Source organism: Protopterus annectens, chromosome 1.part0, assembly GCF_019279795.1.
Source record: "Protopterus annectens isolate FY-2018-M chromosome 1.part0, PAN1.0, whole genome shotgun sequence".
NCBI classification, from domain to species: domain Eukaryota; kingdom Metazoa; phylum Chordata; order Ceratodontiformes; family Protopteridae; genus Protopterus; species Protopterus annectens.
The window spans coordinates 451,940,640-451,957,470 of record NC_056725.1 but is presented as its reverse complement, the minus strand read 5'-3'; the positions used below and the strand labels follow the sequence as shown (position 1 = coordinate 451,957,470).

The window sequence follows — 16,831 nt, the reverse complement described above, 5'->3', positions numbered from 1 at the left end:
TTTGGAACCACACAACCTGTGATACTGTTGGTGATATTTATGTATGATGATGCTAAAGCATGCATCCACCATCCTCAAGGTTTAAAATGGACCAAGATATCTACTAGGTCAAGAGGTAACAGACTGAAGGGCTTGCAGCCAATGCTGATGATACAAATATGTCCAATGCTGACAGACTGCAGACAGAGGACTCCAGAAGCCACATTTCTTTGAGGGTAGGAACAGCCTGGAATAAAACTATACTCCTTGCTCCCAGAGAAGAGCTCGCCACTGACATGAACAATAAGCTAGCAAAGCACAAGGAGCCCCAGACTGGTGTGGTTATGAGAAGGAGGCATTTCCATGAAAGGAACTACAATGAGTTGGAAGAATTTTAAAAATTCTTAGAGTACCTTGTCAATCATTTTAAAATCTCTCATCACATACGAGTAGTCAGGCTGATGTATGAAACCCTGCTCCAAAGGCATGCATCACACCTCTCCAGTGGCATCCTAGTATGCCTTTCACCCAAATTTTAAGTCTCAAAAAAAGTTGAGAAACAGGGAAGAAAAAAAAATAACCATTTGATGGGGAACACCACAACTTCTTAGAACACAGAAGTTTGGTGAAAGAACATACTGATCCTCATACAAGAGAGGATAGCTTTAGGAAACACAGAACTCATAGGATGCCATGAACCACCCTACCAGTGACACCACTCTTCCCAAATTTAGACATTTCAGAAAAAATGCAAATGCAGAAATCACATGCTTGTGATACTATAAAAATATGAGCTGTCAAGCTGCATACAATTATTGGCAAATGGTTATGGCTATGCTTAAGAAGAAGACTGTGACGTTGTATGTGCAGTCACAACCCTGCAATCATCTCCAAGAGGTGGGAATTTCATGAGAAGACGTTAAATACTAGTTTGCGGAGAAAATCTAAAGGGAGGTCCTCAATGCTGGTTTACTTAATTTCTGTCCAAAGCAAACATGAAAAATACCACAAGTTCAGTTAAAAGTACAGTTTTGTACCTACCATAAATGTAGATGTTCGAAGATCCACATTGCTGCAGTCCTTACTTATGGGTAGTCCGCTGTCCTCGGTCGGCCCGAATACCAAAGTATTAGGCTGACGTCGGTCATGGGCGCTCAGATCTGACATCAGAGCGTCAGGGTATAAAAGCGCATGACCGACGTCATATCCTCAGTCTTTTCTTGCCCCAGATGTCAGAAGGCCCTAAAAAGAAAGGCCACAGCCCAAAAACAGGATACCTCCCAAAACATGCCCAACAACAACCATCACCCAAACCATATTACCATGCCAAACTACAGAGGGAAGGAGGGAGGGTAAATTGGACTGCAGCAATGTGGATCTTGAACATCTACATTTATGGTAGGTACAAAACTGTACTATGTTCTTCATCTCACATTGCTGCAGTCCTTACTTATGGGTAGAATCCCAAAGCAGAGGTAAAGGGAGGATGGCAAAATCATAAAGCATTAGGGGCTGCTAAAATGCCCTGTAATATTGCAGAGGCAAATCCAGCCCTAGACTTAGAATAAAGAGGAAGGTGGTAATGCTTGGAAAAAGTATGTACTGAACTCCAAGTGGCTGCTTCCAAAATATCTTTTGTAGCTACCCCCCTTAGAAAGGCAGTAGAAGTGGCAGTAGCTCTAGTGGAATGAGGTCTGATTCCAGCCGGAACCTCCTTACCATGATGGGAATAACAGAAAGAAATACAAAACCCAATCCATTTAGAAATAGTTTGTTTTGAAACAGGTTTCCCCTGAGAACCCAAAGCAAAAGAAACAAGCAACTGCTGAGACTGCCTGAACCCCTTGGTTCTGCTCAAATAATAACGTAACTGTCTGTGAATATCCAAAGTATGTAAAATCTTCTCCCCTTTATTTTGGGGGTTTGCATAAAAAGTAGGCAAATAAATAGTTTGGTTCAAGGCCACACTAGAAACCACTTTAGGCATAAAGGAAGGATTAGTACGCAAAGATACCCTATCCTTATGAAAAATCAGGAAAGGTTCCACTGCCATAAGGGCCTGTAATTCAGAAACCCTTCTTGCAGAGGTAATGGCCAACAAAAAAGCAGTCTTCCATGATAAATACTTTAACTCGGCAGTAGCTGCAGGCTCAAAAGGTTGTAGAGTAAGTTTTTCCAACACAAAATTGAGATCCCAAGCAGGAGTAGGAGCTCATTGGGGGTCTTATGTTCTTTGCCCCTCTAAGAAATTGCTTAAACAAAGGATGGGAAAATAAAGGAGGGTCACAGTCATAGTGAGCAGAAATGGCTGCAGCATGAACCTGTATCGAGGAGAAAGACAAACCCTTGTCCAATAACTCAGTAAGATATTGCAGAGAAACACTTAAATCAGGCTTGGAAACATCAAAGTCCTTTGCTTTCCTCCAAAGAAAAAATCTCCTCCATTTATCTGCGTAAACTTTCCTTGTACTAGGCCTTCTGGCCTCCAAAATAACATTCAAAACTTGTTGTGGAAGCTGAGACCCTCCAGGGTCTAAAACAGAATATGCCAGGCTGTGAGATGCAGAGACTGAATCTTGACATTGAGGAAGTGATTGCCCTCCTGAGACAAAAGATGCGGAATCAAAGGCAGAGGCCATGGAGGCTCCCGTACTAAACTCCTCAGTAGTGGGTACCAGTGCTGTCGAGGCCAATCCGGCGCTATCAGAATCATGGATGGCTTGTCTATTCTGGCCTTCAGGAGTACCTTGGGAATGAGAGGCAGAGGTGGAAAGGCATAGACATGAAGATTGCTCCAACTGAATGATAGAGCATCCACCTTCCAAGCTGTGGGATGAAACATTTTGTGCAAAACTTTGGCAACTGGTAATTTAGTGGAGAAGCGAACAGATCTATGTCTGAGTCCCCATAACACTGTCAACTTTTGAAACACATGAGGATCCAGTTTCCACTCGTGAGGATCCACAATTTGTCTGCTCAACACATCTGCTAAGGAGTTCTGTGCTCCTGGTAGAAACCTTGCCTGAAGATTGAGGTGTAAACTGAGAGCAGTCTCCCACAAAATCATCGCTTGCCTGCAAAGAGGGTACGAATGGGTTCCCCCTTGCTTGTTGATGTACCACATGACAGTAGTGTTGTCTGTTTGAATCAACACCTGTCCTGGGTGAAGTAAATCCTTGAAAGCCATCAATGCAAATTGAACTGCTAACATCTCCTTCAAGTTGATATGCAAATGTTGAAGTCTGACAGGCTACGTGTCTTGCACCCATTTTCCATTGAGGTGTGCTCCCCAAGCCTTGTCCGAGGCATCTGTCGTTAGAATCTGACTCGCCTCTGGTCGGGTCACAGAGAGTCCATTGTTTAGGTGACATTCCTGAGCCCACCACAAAAATTCTTTCTGAATGCAAGGTATTATCGGAATGACAGTGTCTAGATCTTGGCAGTGTTGTGTCCATACATTTTTGAGATACCATTGAAGCTTCCTCATATGCAGTTTGGCATTGGGAAGCACCAGAATACAAGATGCCATGAACCCCAAGGCTTGAAGGACTGTCCTTGCAGTCAGCCTGGACTGTAGAGATATTTGATGGAAATAAAGAGAAAGGCTTCTTTGTTTGTCCGGGGTCAAAAAGCCCATCTGGGAAGCTGTATTCAGTCTCACACCCAGAAAGCACATGTCCTGAGAGGGTACTAGACTGGACTTTGTTTCGTTCACAGAATACCCTAGGCATCTTAACACTACCATCACATACTGTAGATGAAGAAGAAGTTCGTCTTTGTGTTGTGCAATAATCAGGCAATCGTCCAAATAAGGATAAATCTGTATTTCTCTTAACCTGAAAAAGGCAATCACTGGAGCCAGAACCTTTGTGAACACTCTGGGCACAGTAGATAAGCCAAAGGGCAATGCAGAGAACTGATAATGTAAATTTCCAGCCCGAAAACGCAGGTACCTCCTGCAACTGGGCCTGATAGGAACATGAAGATAAGCCTCTTTGAGATCCAGAGTTACCATCCAGTGATCTTTTCCCTGAACTTTGGAATGTCCAGATAAGTGTTGAGGATAGATAAATCCAAAATTGGTCTCCACGTGTTCCCTTTCTTTGCTACTAGAAACAGGCGAGAATAAAATCCTAGTCCCACTTCTGACAGAGGAACTGGCTGTATAGCTCCTATTTGAAGAAGCAAAGAAATCTGCTTGTGAGCCTCTATCCTTTGCCGAGGAGGAACGTCTGGCATGCCTTTGAAAGGAGGCAATGTATGGAAATAAAACTTGTAGCCTCGGTTTATAATGTCCAATACCCATTTGTCCTGGGTGACTAAAAGCCAGTTTTGCTTGAAGAGTGCTAACTTTCCTCCCAAAGGAGCTGCCAGGCAAGAAGAATCTGGCAGCTGAAAATGCAGGTCATTGGGCCTGTTTACGAAAGGACTGGCCCCTGCCCTCACCTGCCGATTGTGCAGGAGAACTCCAAGTTCTAGGCCTGAATGTACTGTGAGCTCTGCCCCTGCCACGTCTAGATCTACCCCTAGATTGAGAATCAGAAGAAGGGTAGGTCCACCCCTTAGGAGGCCAATTTCTACTAAACTTTGGAGGTTGCACCTCTAAAAAATCTTTAACAGTCTGCATAGACTTAGCCTCGTCTTCCATTTTCTTCAAAACCGACTCCACAGGGGGACCAAACAAAACTTCAGACTGTAAAGGGGCATCCAGAATTCTAGTTTTAACATGCTCGGACAAATTCTGATCCTTAAGCCAGGCGTGCCTACGAAGAACTGAACCAGTGGCAGCCACCCTAGAAGAGGCCTGTACAGCATCAAAACCACATTGCAAAGAATGCTTACCCACCTGTTCAGAAACATGTACTAAATCCTGCAATTCTTTACACTCTATGCCCTCTGCCAAAGCATCCACTTTAGATTTTAGCTGAGAAAGGAGGAAATTCTGATACTTCAACATATGAAACTGGCAATTTAAAGCCCTCATTGCTAAAGCAGAAGAGGTATACACCTTCTCACCCCATCTATTCAAAGCTCTAGCTTCCTTATCTAGAGGAACCGGATTCTTTACAACAGAGGCTCTAACACCCTTAGGCCCCTGACTAATAGTTTCTGGGTCCGCCCTAGGACTCTTATACAGATATTTATGAGCCTCAGGCACCCTGTAATATCTGTCCGGTTTAACTGGCGCAGGAGGCAAAGAATCTGGATTAAGGGAAGCCTCCGAGAAAACATCTTGAACAACATCCAAAACAGGAGGTATAGCCAAGGGTCTATGCTGTGGTAAAAACAAGAATTCCCTAAGCCTCTTCCGTGAATCAGAGAAATCCTGTCCTTCCCACTTAAAATGCTCCCTCATGGAATGCAGAGTTTCTGAAAATGAAAAATCCTCTGGAGGAGAAGCAGAAGGAGTGGAATCCTCTGCATCAGAATCCGAATAAGGAGGAAAATCTAGAATATCTTCAGCAGAAGACTCTGAGTCATCTGAGGCCTGATCCAAACTTTCCAACTCTGGCTCCACCCTGGGCCTCTTATCAGGAGGGGGCATAGAACCTCTAATTAAAGTAATCAAATCTTCTGCCATTTTAAGCATGTGCTTTTTAGGCACAGACCCTGAAGTACCTGGAGGGACACCAGAGGAAGGCAAAACAGACCTGCCCTTAGAAGAAGCCTTAGAAATAGAAGCAGAAGGCCTAACCACCACCTTAGGCATAGAAGGGAGAACAGTAACTTGAGAGGCCCCTTCAGCCTGACCTGACTCCTGGGAGGCCACATCCTGCAAAATCAAAGTTTCCCCCTGAGACTCAACAGAAACTTCAGCCGGATCCACCTGCTCTACTGTAGCTTCTGCAGGACCGGCGTCCGAAACGGACAAATCAACCTGTCTAGGTTTCAAGGATTTGTCTTTGCGCTTCTTCGTGGAAGCGGGCGTCGGAGGATCCGACGGCATATTATAATTACACCGCTTACCAAAGACTAACCTAGCACAATCTAACCTTCTTTTTATAGTGCGCTTATTAAACCTAGCACAAAACCGACACCCGACTACGTCGTGGTCCGGTCCCAAACAAGGAATGCAAAGACAGTGATAATCCCTATGCGGTATCTGTTTCCCACAAGAAATACAATTATTCACTTTTTCTGACATCCGGAATTAACTGAGGCAAGAAAAAACAAAAATATTCCCAACGGGTACTTAGCCCAACTTGGTTTCGGTCTGAAACTCAGAATTCGAAAATTTCAGAACGCCGAACGGCACTTGCAACGCTGCTTCTGCATCGGACCATGCGGCAAAAAAGACTGAGGATATGACGTCGGTCATGCGCTTTTATACCCTGACGCTCTGATGTCAGATCTGAGCGCCCATGACCGACGTCAGCCTAATACTTTGGTATTCGGGCCGACCGAGGACAGCGGACTACCCATAAGTAAGGACTGCAGCAATGTGAGATGAAGAACATCAGCAGGTGTCTTTCGACAATAAAAAACAAATCATGTAATTAATACAATTTTATTAAATCTGTACGATTAATGCTGAGAGATACACAAATATGACCGCAATTTACATCTGATGAGAAAGATCTAATGGCACAAGTTTGGGTGTTACAAAGAGTTGGAAAAATTCCTACAGAGTACCTTATCAAAAATGTTGGGGGAGCAAACGGCTATAACTAAGGAATTATTCTTTTGAGCCACAGGATTTGAATTACCTAAACAAACTGCTATTCACAGCCAAAAAGCAATTTAAACAAAATGGAAATCAAAATCTAAGCCAAGCATAACTGAAATATTGCATATTGTAAAAAAAAAGATACTCATTTCATTGCAGTGAGAAAAAGGAAAGAGCAAATCAGAAAAAGGAATTTGTAGGAATACATGGAGAATAATGTTCAGAAGTGAGGATTAAGGGAAGGCAAGAACTGATCAATTTATGTAATGCTGGAGTGAACAATAACTGTTAAAACATACATATATTGTAAAAAAAATAATGAAACCATCACTGTTCTTATTAATACGTGTACGCTTGTCAATGTATGAATTGTGATTTAATAAAGCTGTACAAAAAAATTACTTTTGCTTTCCGATTTGTCTTACCTTAGAAAGGACCCGAGGAAGGTAATCAGGCTCGTAGGATACAAATGGAAATAATGCTGAAACATTTGTAAGAAGGCATGACAAGATGAGAGGGTCCCTAGTGTCATATTCAAGGACAGACTTCAACAGCTCAATGCCAGCATTAACTGGAATTTTCTGCAAACAGAAACAAATCAACCATCACATGCACATTCTTTACTTTAATAAAACAATAACTCTAGAAGTAATGAACATACAAACTTTATGGTCTGACATATAAAAAAATGATTTTCGTTATAATAAATTTAAGAGTTACTAAACTTAAAAGTACTCAAGAATAGAGCTAATCTATATTAGAAATCTGCAGTATGAAAAGCACACAGAAGTAAATCCTTACAGAGCCAAAAACTGGAGATCACACAATGGTTCCTCCCTTCAACAATCTATGCAATACATTTTGAAATATGTTTGAGGTTCTTGGAGTACTGCCTCACCAATTCAAATGTACTTTGCCTTCTCTCTCAGCAAATACCTGTATTTAAAGACGATTGCACAGCTGGCCAATGCATGCAGTGATGTGTAAGTGTCACCTATATGAGTATAGTACAGTTGTGCACACTTACATAAATTTAGATGTTCAAGTGTATTCACTGTTGCAGTCATTACATTAGGGTTATCTGCTTGCAGCAGCCCTCAGTCGGCCTGATTAACAAAGTCTTGGGTCCTGCGTCAGTTGCTGTCCCTTCTTCCATGACGTCAGGGGTATAAAACATGCAGCAGACACCATTGCATCAGTTTTTCTTGCCCCAGATGTCAGGTGCCCCCTTAATGGGGAGCAAATAAACATAAAAACACAAAGGTATACCTCCAACAAAAAGCAAATACACCAAAAAGGCTTTTAAGCATAGTAAAGGAAAGAAGAGGTATAGCCAGAAGTTAGGGGGCTGGAGGAAGGGTAACCAGGACTGCAACAGCGAATACACTCGCACATCTACATTTATGGTAAGTGTACACAACTGTACTATGTTATTCATGTTTCACTGTTGCAGTCATTACATTTGGGTAGATTCCCAAAGCTATGCTTGGGAGGAGGAATTTAGATATCATTAGGGCCAGCTATAAGGCCCAGCAAGACTGCAGTGGCAAAGCCAGCTCTGGATTTAGAGAAAATTGGCAAATGATAATGCTTGGTGAAAGTATGTACAGAACTCCAGGTAGCAGCTTTTAGGATGTCCCTGGTAGGGTCGCCTCTAAGAAAGGCTGTAGAGGTAGATGCAGCCCTGGTGGAGTGAGGTCTGATCCCCTGGGGGATAGGTTTTCCATGGTGCTTATAGCAGAAATTAATTTAATGGCTTATCCATTTAGAAATGGTTTGCTTTGAAATAGCCTTCCCCTCTGCCCCTGCAGAAAATGCCACCAGCAGTTGTTCAGATTTCCTTTGAGGTTTAGTCCTGTCCAAGTAGAATCTAAATTGTCTGTGCACATCTAAGGAATGCAATATACGTTTCCCTTTATTCTGTGGATTGGGAAAGAAGGTTGATGGCAAATAAATGGACAGATTAAGAGCCACAATGGATACCACCTTGAACATGAAGGATGGATTGGTTCTGAGAAACACCCTGTCCGCATGAAAGATTATGAAAGGCTCCACTGCCATAAGGGCCTGTAATTCAGATACCCTTCTAGCTGAAGCAATTGCTAAAAGGAAAGTTGTTTTCCAAGAAAGAAATTTTAAGTCTGCAGTAGCAGCTGGCTCGAAAGGAGGTAGAGTGAGTTTCTCCAACAAAGTTAAGGACCCAGGCTGGGGTTGGAGCTCTCCTGGGTGGTCTCAAATTTTTGGCCCCTCTGAGGAACTGCTTCAGAAGTGGATGAGAGAAGGGCTGTGTTATAATGAGCTGAAATGGCTGAGGCGTGGATTTTAATGGAGGAAAAAGACAGGCCCTTGTGAAACATCTCAGTTAAGTATTGTAAAATCTGAGGTAAATTTGGCGCTGCTGTGCTCATCCCTTTAGACTGGTTCCAGGCACAGAATCGTTTCCATTTTTCAGCATAAGATTTTCTAGTACTAGGCTTCCTTGCCTCTAAAATGATTTCCATCACAGGTTTGCCGAGGGATGGTAAAGGAGAGATTAAGTAATTAGCCAGGCTGCAAGGTTCAGTGTTAGAAGCTGAGGGTGCAGAATCTGGTTCTCCTGCTGAGACAGCAGGGAAGGAGTCTGAGGCAGGTGCCATGGAGATAATCATGACACAATGTGCAGGAGGGGGTACCAGTGTTGGCGCGGCCAGTCTGGAGCAATCAAAATCATCCTTGGTTCGCCCCGTTTAACTTTTAGTAATACTTTGGAGAGCAGAGGCAGAGTGTGGAAGGCATAGACTGATAGGTTTTTCCAGCTGAAAGACAGAGCATCTGCTTGTTTGTAGGGAGTCCTTGTGCACAACTTGTCCAATTGGTAATTCTGGGGAGAAGCAAACAGGTCTATATCTGGGCTCCCCCATTTGCTTGTCAACATGTTGAAAATCCTTGGTTCTAGTTTCCACTTGTGTGGGTCCATGAGGTTTCTGCTTAATCCGTCTGCCAGTGTACTTAAATTTCCTGGCAGGAATTGAGCTTGTAGGTGCACTTGGTAGCTCAAGGCTGTTCCACAATGCCATAACTAGTCTGCAGAGGGGGTACCAATTGTGTACCCCCCTGCTTGTTTATGTACCACATAACAGTGGTGCTGTCCGTCTTTACCATTAGATGTCCTGGAAGAATGTGGTCCTTGAAGGCTGTCAGAGTATTCTGTACAGCTAACATTTCTTTTTGACTGATATGCTGGTGCATTTGACTTGGGTTCCATTTGCCCTGAATGCACTTCCCTGCCAGGCGAGCCTCCCAAGCATAGTCTGATGCGTCTGTTAGGGTTCTGGCGGCAGGGGGTGGTGTGAAAGGTAGTCCCTTGTTTTGATGGCAGGCCTCTGCCCACCACAGGAATTCTAGGTGTAGGCAAGGTATGATAGGAATCATTGTTCTTGAGAATGTTGACACCATAGGCTTTTTAGATACCACTGCAGTTTCCTCATATGCGGTCTAGCATATGGAATTAGAAGAATGCAGGAGTCCATGAACCCCAAGGCTTGCAGTATTTGTCTTGCAGATAGCATGGTTTTTGTGGCCACTTGATTGAAGTAGGATGTCAATTGAATTTGTTTTTCTGGCGTGAGTTAAGCCATCTGGGAAGTCGTATTCAAGCTTGCTCCCAGGAATATAATTTGCTGACAGGGTACCAAGTGTGATTTCTTTTTGTTTATGGTCTACCCTAGACAAATAAAAACCCTTTGTACAAGGGCCAGATGATTCAAAAGCATGTCCTGGCTTTCTGCCTGAATTAGACAATCGTCCAGGTATGGGTATATCTGAATATTCCTTTGCCTACAAAATGCAATAACTGGAGCTGGACACTTTGCAAATACTCTGGGCGCAGTAGATTAGCCAAAGGGCAGTGCAGAGAACTGATAGTGTGTGTAGCCTGCTTTGAAGCATAAGTATCTTCTGCAAGATTCCCTGATTGGGATGTGCAGGTAATGCTTCTTTTAGTGTTGCCAACCAGGCATCTTTGCCTGGCACAGGAAGTAATTGGTGAAGAATCAGCATCTTGAAGTTTGGAATCTCCAAAAAGGTGTTTAGAATAGACAGGTCCAGGATAAGACGCCATAAATTGTCTTTTCTGGGTACCAGGAAAAGTCTCGAGTAGAAACCTTGTCCCTTTTCCTCTTCTGGTACCAGATGAATAGCCCCCATGCTTAAGAAAGTACTTGTTTTTGTGCCTCTGCCCACTGATTTGGGGGTGAGTCCGGCCACCCGCTCGGTGTTGGCAATGTGTGGAAGTGGAATCTGTATCACCTAGGACACTATATTTAAAACCCATTTGTCCTGGGTAATGAGTTCCCCATTGTTTGCATGAAGAGCAATCTTTCCCTCCAAAGGGGCAGTCAGTTGATAAGTACTTGTAATTTTAAAAGGAAGTCAATGAGACAGTTTACCATAAAGGGGAGTCTTATTATTCCCAGATTTGGAAGTGGAGGCCCCCCCACTGCTTAGTTCTGTGTGTCCCCTGGGACTGAAACCTGGGTTTTTTGTTGTGTCTGGGGGGTTTGGCTTGAGAAGACCTGGAAGGGGCTGAAAAGGACCAATTCTTAGAGGGCCAGTGCCTACTAAATCTAGGAGGCTGAACTTGTAAAAAATCTTTAAGTTTGCATAGATTTAGCTTTATCTTCCATCTTTAAGAAATTCCTCAGCCTTGATGCCAAACAGGCGGTCCTGACTTAAAGAAGCATCCAACAATTAAGCTTTAACATGATTAGGCAAAGATTGCTCCTTAAGCCAAGCATGCCTTCTGAGCACAGACCCAGTAACAAAGCAGCCGTGCAAGAGGCCTCTAATGAATCAAAACCAACTTGTTCAGCAGAATGCATTAAATCCTTTAATTCTTTATTTTCCACAGAGTCAGGAAACAAAATAATTTTCAATTTAAGCAGTCCAGTAACATGCTGCTGATACTTTAACATAAGAAACTGGCAGTTTAAAGCCCTAATGGCCAAAGTTGCAAAAGTGTAAACCTTCTTACCATCTATCCAGCGCCATGGAGTCTATCAGAAGGGGTAGGATTTTTAGCAGTAGAAGCCTTAATGCCCTTGGGCCCCTGTGAAATAGTCTCTGGATATGCAATAGGATTTTTAAAAAGGAACTTGTGGGACTCGGGGACCCTGTAGTATCTGTAAGGTTTTCTGGGAGCAGGAGGCAGGGAATCGGAGGCCAAACTACATTCCGAAAAAGCATCAACAATGTCTAGTACAGGAGGAATAGCTAAAAGCCTATGCTGAGGTAGGAGAAGGAAATCCCTAAGCCTCTTTTTATAATTAGAAAAATCCTGGCTTTCCCAGTGGAAATGCTCCCTTAGTGTGTGTAAGGTTTCCCCAAAAGAAAAATCCTCAGGAGGGGAAGCAGAGGGAATGGAGCCCTCTGCATCAGAATCTTCATAAATAGATAAGGGCAAATCCAGATCATCAGAAGAATCAGAAAAAACAGAATCCTGATCATAAGATTCATAATCAACTTCAGTCCTAGGCCTCTTTGAAGGGGGGGGGGGTTAGCTACCCCGGATTAGAGTTACTAGATCTTCAGCCATTCTTGTCATTTGTTTTTTAGGCATAGAGTCCTTAGCATGAGGCCTGGGCATCGTTTTTTTATGCATGAATCGAGATTTAGGCCTAAGTAAAGAAAAAGGCATCTGTTTAATATGCAAGTCCATAGGCCTGAATACACCCTCAGATGCCGGTGCCTGCACAGTGGCTCCAGACCCATCCAAGGTAGAGACATCCGCAGGTTCCATAGTTGAAGAATCTCGCAGCATACTGGACTCCGAATGGGTCTCAGTAGAGGCCTGTGAATCAGAAGTAGCGGGTATCAGGGGCTGCAAAAGTGCCCCACTGAGTACCGGCGAACTGGCGACAGGCTTAGAAGCGTTGTCAGCAGTTTTGGAACTCGGCAGCCTGTCTGTCTATCTTTGTGCTTTTTCGAAATCCCGGTAGTCGGATGACTAACCGATGACATTTCTGGATAATTAAACCAAGAACCGAAATACTTAGAGGCGAAAACATACAGACGATGGATAGTGCGCCAATTAAATAAAGCATAAAACCGACAGCAAGGTACGTCGTGGTCAAGGCCTAGGAAAGGAATACAGTACGAATGAAAATCTTTGAGTTATTTGCTTTCCACAAGTAATGCAATTATTAACTTTTACTGACATCGGTAAGGAGCAAGAAAAAAAGTTTCCCCAACGGGGTACTTAGCTTTAATTGAAGACTTCGGTTCTGAAACTCGAAAATGAAAACCGGCACTTGCAAACTGCTTCGGCTTCGGGCACCGCGCCACAAGAAAGACTGATGTAATGGCGTCTGCTGCATGTTTTATACCCCTGACGACCTGACGTCATGGAAGAAGGGACAGCAACCGACGCAGGACCCAAGACTATGGTAATCAGGCCGACTTGAGGGCTACCTGCAGGCAGATAACCCAAATGTAATGACTGCAACAGTGAAACACGAAGAACATCTGCACTTTATGGAATGTCTGGTAACCTGGGAAGAGAGGGGCCAGGAGAGAGGTGGGTGATGCTTATTCCAGTCTGCTCTGCCAATCAGTCAGGAGTTTTGTGGCAGATTCCAAGAGAGATAAGGCATACTTGGCCATGTGAGTTTCTCTGAAGGACAAGGTAGCAGAAGTATAAATCTTTTTACCCAGTTGTTCCATTGTTTTGCGTCTGTCAGCAGGGAGAATAGTGGTAGTGAGCAGGAGTCTAGATGCCTTGTCGGTAGAGATGGAGATGGTGGCTGGATCAGCAAGTAGAAACTTAAGCAGCTGCTTAGCAGTGTCAGGCACCTTATAAAGTCCATCTGGTCTGCATGGAGCAGGAGGTTGGGAGTCTGAGTTAACAGATGCTGAGGATAAGGCATCTGAAAAGGCAGGCAGGATAGGTGGAAGTGCAGATGGACTTGGGGAATCCATCTACATGAGGTCGTAATATCTTTTTTGGACCTCAGTCATTTCAGAGGATTCCCATTTGAAGTGTTCCTTCGTCCTGGAGATGGTTTCTCGTTCCTTCGTCCTGGAGATGGTTTCTCCAAGTGTCAAGTCTTCTGCTGGGGAGCCAAGATCAACTGATTATTCCTCAGAGGAGCCATACCCCAAAGGGGAAGAAATCTGTGAAGTATAAGATAGTGACTCCTCTGAGAAATTAGAGAAACTTTCCTCTTCCCTGGGGATAAAGTCTGAGGCCTATGATTCAGGAGTGGAGGGGATGTGGAAGCACTAACTTTAGAGGTAGGCCTCAAGGCCATGAAAGCACTAAAAGGCTTCGACTAAAATCATGCCAATCACGCATGCTTTTAGGAGAGGGGGAAATGTGCTCCCCCCTTCTTTTAAGGAGCCTAGCAGGCGTCTGACGCCTGGAATCTGGAGACTTTAGAGGGTTAGAGGGATCAAACGGGCTTTCAAAGAATGCTGGTTCCCTCCCAGTGACAAAAACCAGCACCGGTATAGCCTCAGCGGACATGCTTTCACATAGGGATTGTGTGGCATGCGTGGAGGTACCCACTCTATCCGATGCAGCAGAACTGGATCCTTCTACCAAGCCAATGTCGGGCACAGGCTGAGGATTGGATGGAAAAGGCTCAGCGGTAGACATACCTCTCAACTGTCCCTGATTTTCAGAAACGTCCCTGATTTTGACTCATTTTAGCTCTGTCCCTCTTAACCCCTCCTAAAACTAGTGCCTTTTGGTGGAAAGGTGGTGAATTACACTTAATGAATAATGACAATAATTAAGAGTTATAGACTTATTTTACTTCGGAAAATGTGTATTAATTCATATGCACTCATTCTGTCAATGTTTCAAGTTAATAGCAGTAATATTTTAAAAGTGTCCCTGATTTTTTCTTGACTTGTCCCTGATTCTGTTGAAATTTGTCCCCGATTGGTTGAGAGGTCTGGCGGTAGATGAAGACTGTAGGGTCTTGGCCTTCTTTTTTGGTGGTCCCGAAGGAAAGTCTGAGGAGCCTTCCATCCCTAAAGCAATCTGCTTAAGGCACTGGTTTTCCAAGTAAAGGTTTAATGTGTGCAAGCGGCTACGTAGGGTCTTCGGTACAAATGCCTGGCAAATGGGGCAGGCCTTGTGGTCATGCGACTGTCCCAAACAGAAAAGACACTTATCATGGGCGTCCTTGTGAGGGATCTGGCTGCCGCACTGACAATTACCCTTTCTGGATGACATGAACAGGCAATACAATTATAAAAGGAAGAACTGAAAAGGTCCAAAACGGGGTACTTATTTTATTTATTCCAATCTAATATCAGCAGTGGCACCTGGCGTACGATTGGCATCTGAGAAGTTCTGATGGCTGGTGTGTGCCGACATCACTTTTATGGCCCTCATTCCCTCAGCCACATCAGACATCACTTGCACCTCTGAGGAACTGAAAACTTTTGTACACTGGCCACATGTATGAGAGACAAGAGGAGTAAACCCATATGCAGAATAATGCAACATGGGAATAGGACATCTATGCATTTCATCCCTAACTTTCTTTATACATCTCTATGTGCATGGCTCAGCTACAAGCTGTCCTGTCATTTTCACATCTGCTTTTCTGGGACACCGACATTCTTCTGCTTGACATATTTCCTTTTCTTACCAAGCTGTTATAACCATATTTCCTGAAATGCCTGTGCATTTACTCCAACCAATAACCAGACTACAGCCTAGTGTCTTGGTGATCTTAAATAATTCACTAACCACTGCCTGCAGCTGACTATGGCCATCAATGGTTTACAATGGGTGGGGGGAGCAAACCATTTGAATATGGAAGACTTAGCATTTTTTATTTGATCTCAATGCTCTTTCCATACTAGAAGGAATTTACCAGAAAGTACAGTTGTGTACATTTACCATAAATGTAGATGTTCGAGTGTATTCACTGTTGCAGTCATCACACTTGCGTTATCTGCCTGCCGGTAGCCCTCAGTCCGCCTGAATACCAGTGACTTAGAATTTCTGCGTTGGATGCTGTCGCTCCAGGACTGAAATCCGGTTGTCAGGGGTATAAAAAGCAGACAACGCCATTACATCAGCTTTTCTTGCCCAAATGTAAAGAGCCCACCAAATAGGGAGCTAAGTTATGGTGGGGGAAAACACCACCAGTAAAAAGTAAATACCAATACCCCTGAAAGGGGGGAGTAAAAGGCATAGAGAGTATAGAAAGAGAGAGAGAAGCCAGGGGGCTGGAGGGAGGGAAACCAGGACCGCAACAGTGAATACACTCGAACATCTACATTTATGTTAAGTGTACACAACTGTACTATGTTCTTCATGTTTCACTGTTGCAGTCATCACACCTGGGTAGATTCCCAAAGCTGAAGGATGGAGGCAGTCAAGAAGAGTTGGGGCTGGCTAGAATGCCTTGCAGGACTGCTGTTGCAAAACCTGCCCTAGACTTTGAAAAGATTGGCAAGTGGTGATGCTTGCTGAAGGTGTGTACAGAACTACAGGTAGCAGCTTCCAGGATGTCCCTTTATAGGGACTCCCCTGAGAAATGCTGTAGAGGTAGACATTGCCCTAGTGGAATGTGTTCTGACCACCTGAGGGGTTGGTTTCCCATGGTGCTTGCAGCAGAAATTGATGCAGTGTGCTTTCCATTTGGAAACTGTTTGCTTTGAAATGGCCTTGCACTCTTGCCCTTGTTGCAAAGCTGACTAGTAACTGGTCAGATTTTCTGAAGGGCTTAGTCCTACCAAGATAGAATCTGAGCTGTCTGTGTACATCCAAGGAGTGCAGGATCCTTTCCCCTTTATTTTGAGGATTAGGGAAGAAGGTTGGCAAATGTATGGATTGGTTGAGAGCCACACTACTGGACACCACTTTAGGCATAAAGGAAGGGTCTGTCCTGAGGGAAACCCTGTCAGCATGGAAAATAACTAAGGGTTCCACAGCCATAAGTGCTTGTAGCTCAGACACTTCTAGCTGAAGTGATGGCCAGAAGCAATGCTGTTTTCTAAAACAGGAGTTTTAATTACTGCTGACGCTGCAGGCTCAAAGGGGGAAGTGTGAGCTTTTCCAGTAAAAGTTAAGGTCCCAAGCAAGGGTTGATGCTCTCCTTGGTGGCCTTAAGTTGTTTGCCCCTCTCAGGAATTGTTTGATAAGAGGGTGCGAGAAGAGAGGTGGCTCAGTAGTGTAATGAGCCA

General features: G+C 43.9%; 1 protein-coding gene across 2 annotated transcripts in view; it reads right to left on the bottom strand.

The window, feature by feature from the left end:
- The window catches only part of XPO5 (exportin 5), a 2,857,558-nt gene that overhangs the window by 1,794,544 nt on the left and 1,046,183 nt on the right, over nt 1-16,831 (bottom strand). For both annotated transcript variants that reach the window (XM_044060355.1, XM_044060360.1), the window contains exon 14: nt 7,072-7,227. In XM_044060355.1, the coding sequence (XP_043916290.1) occupies nt 7,072-7,227 (156 nt within the window). The remainder of the gene's footprint in view (nt 1-7,071; nt 7,228-16,831) is intronic.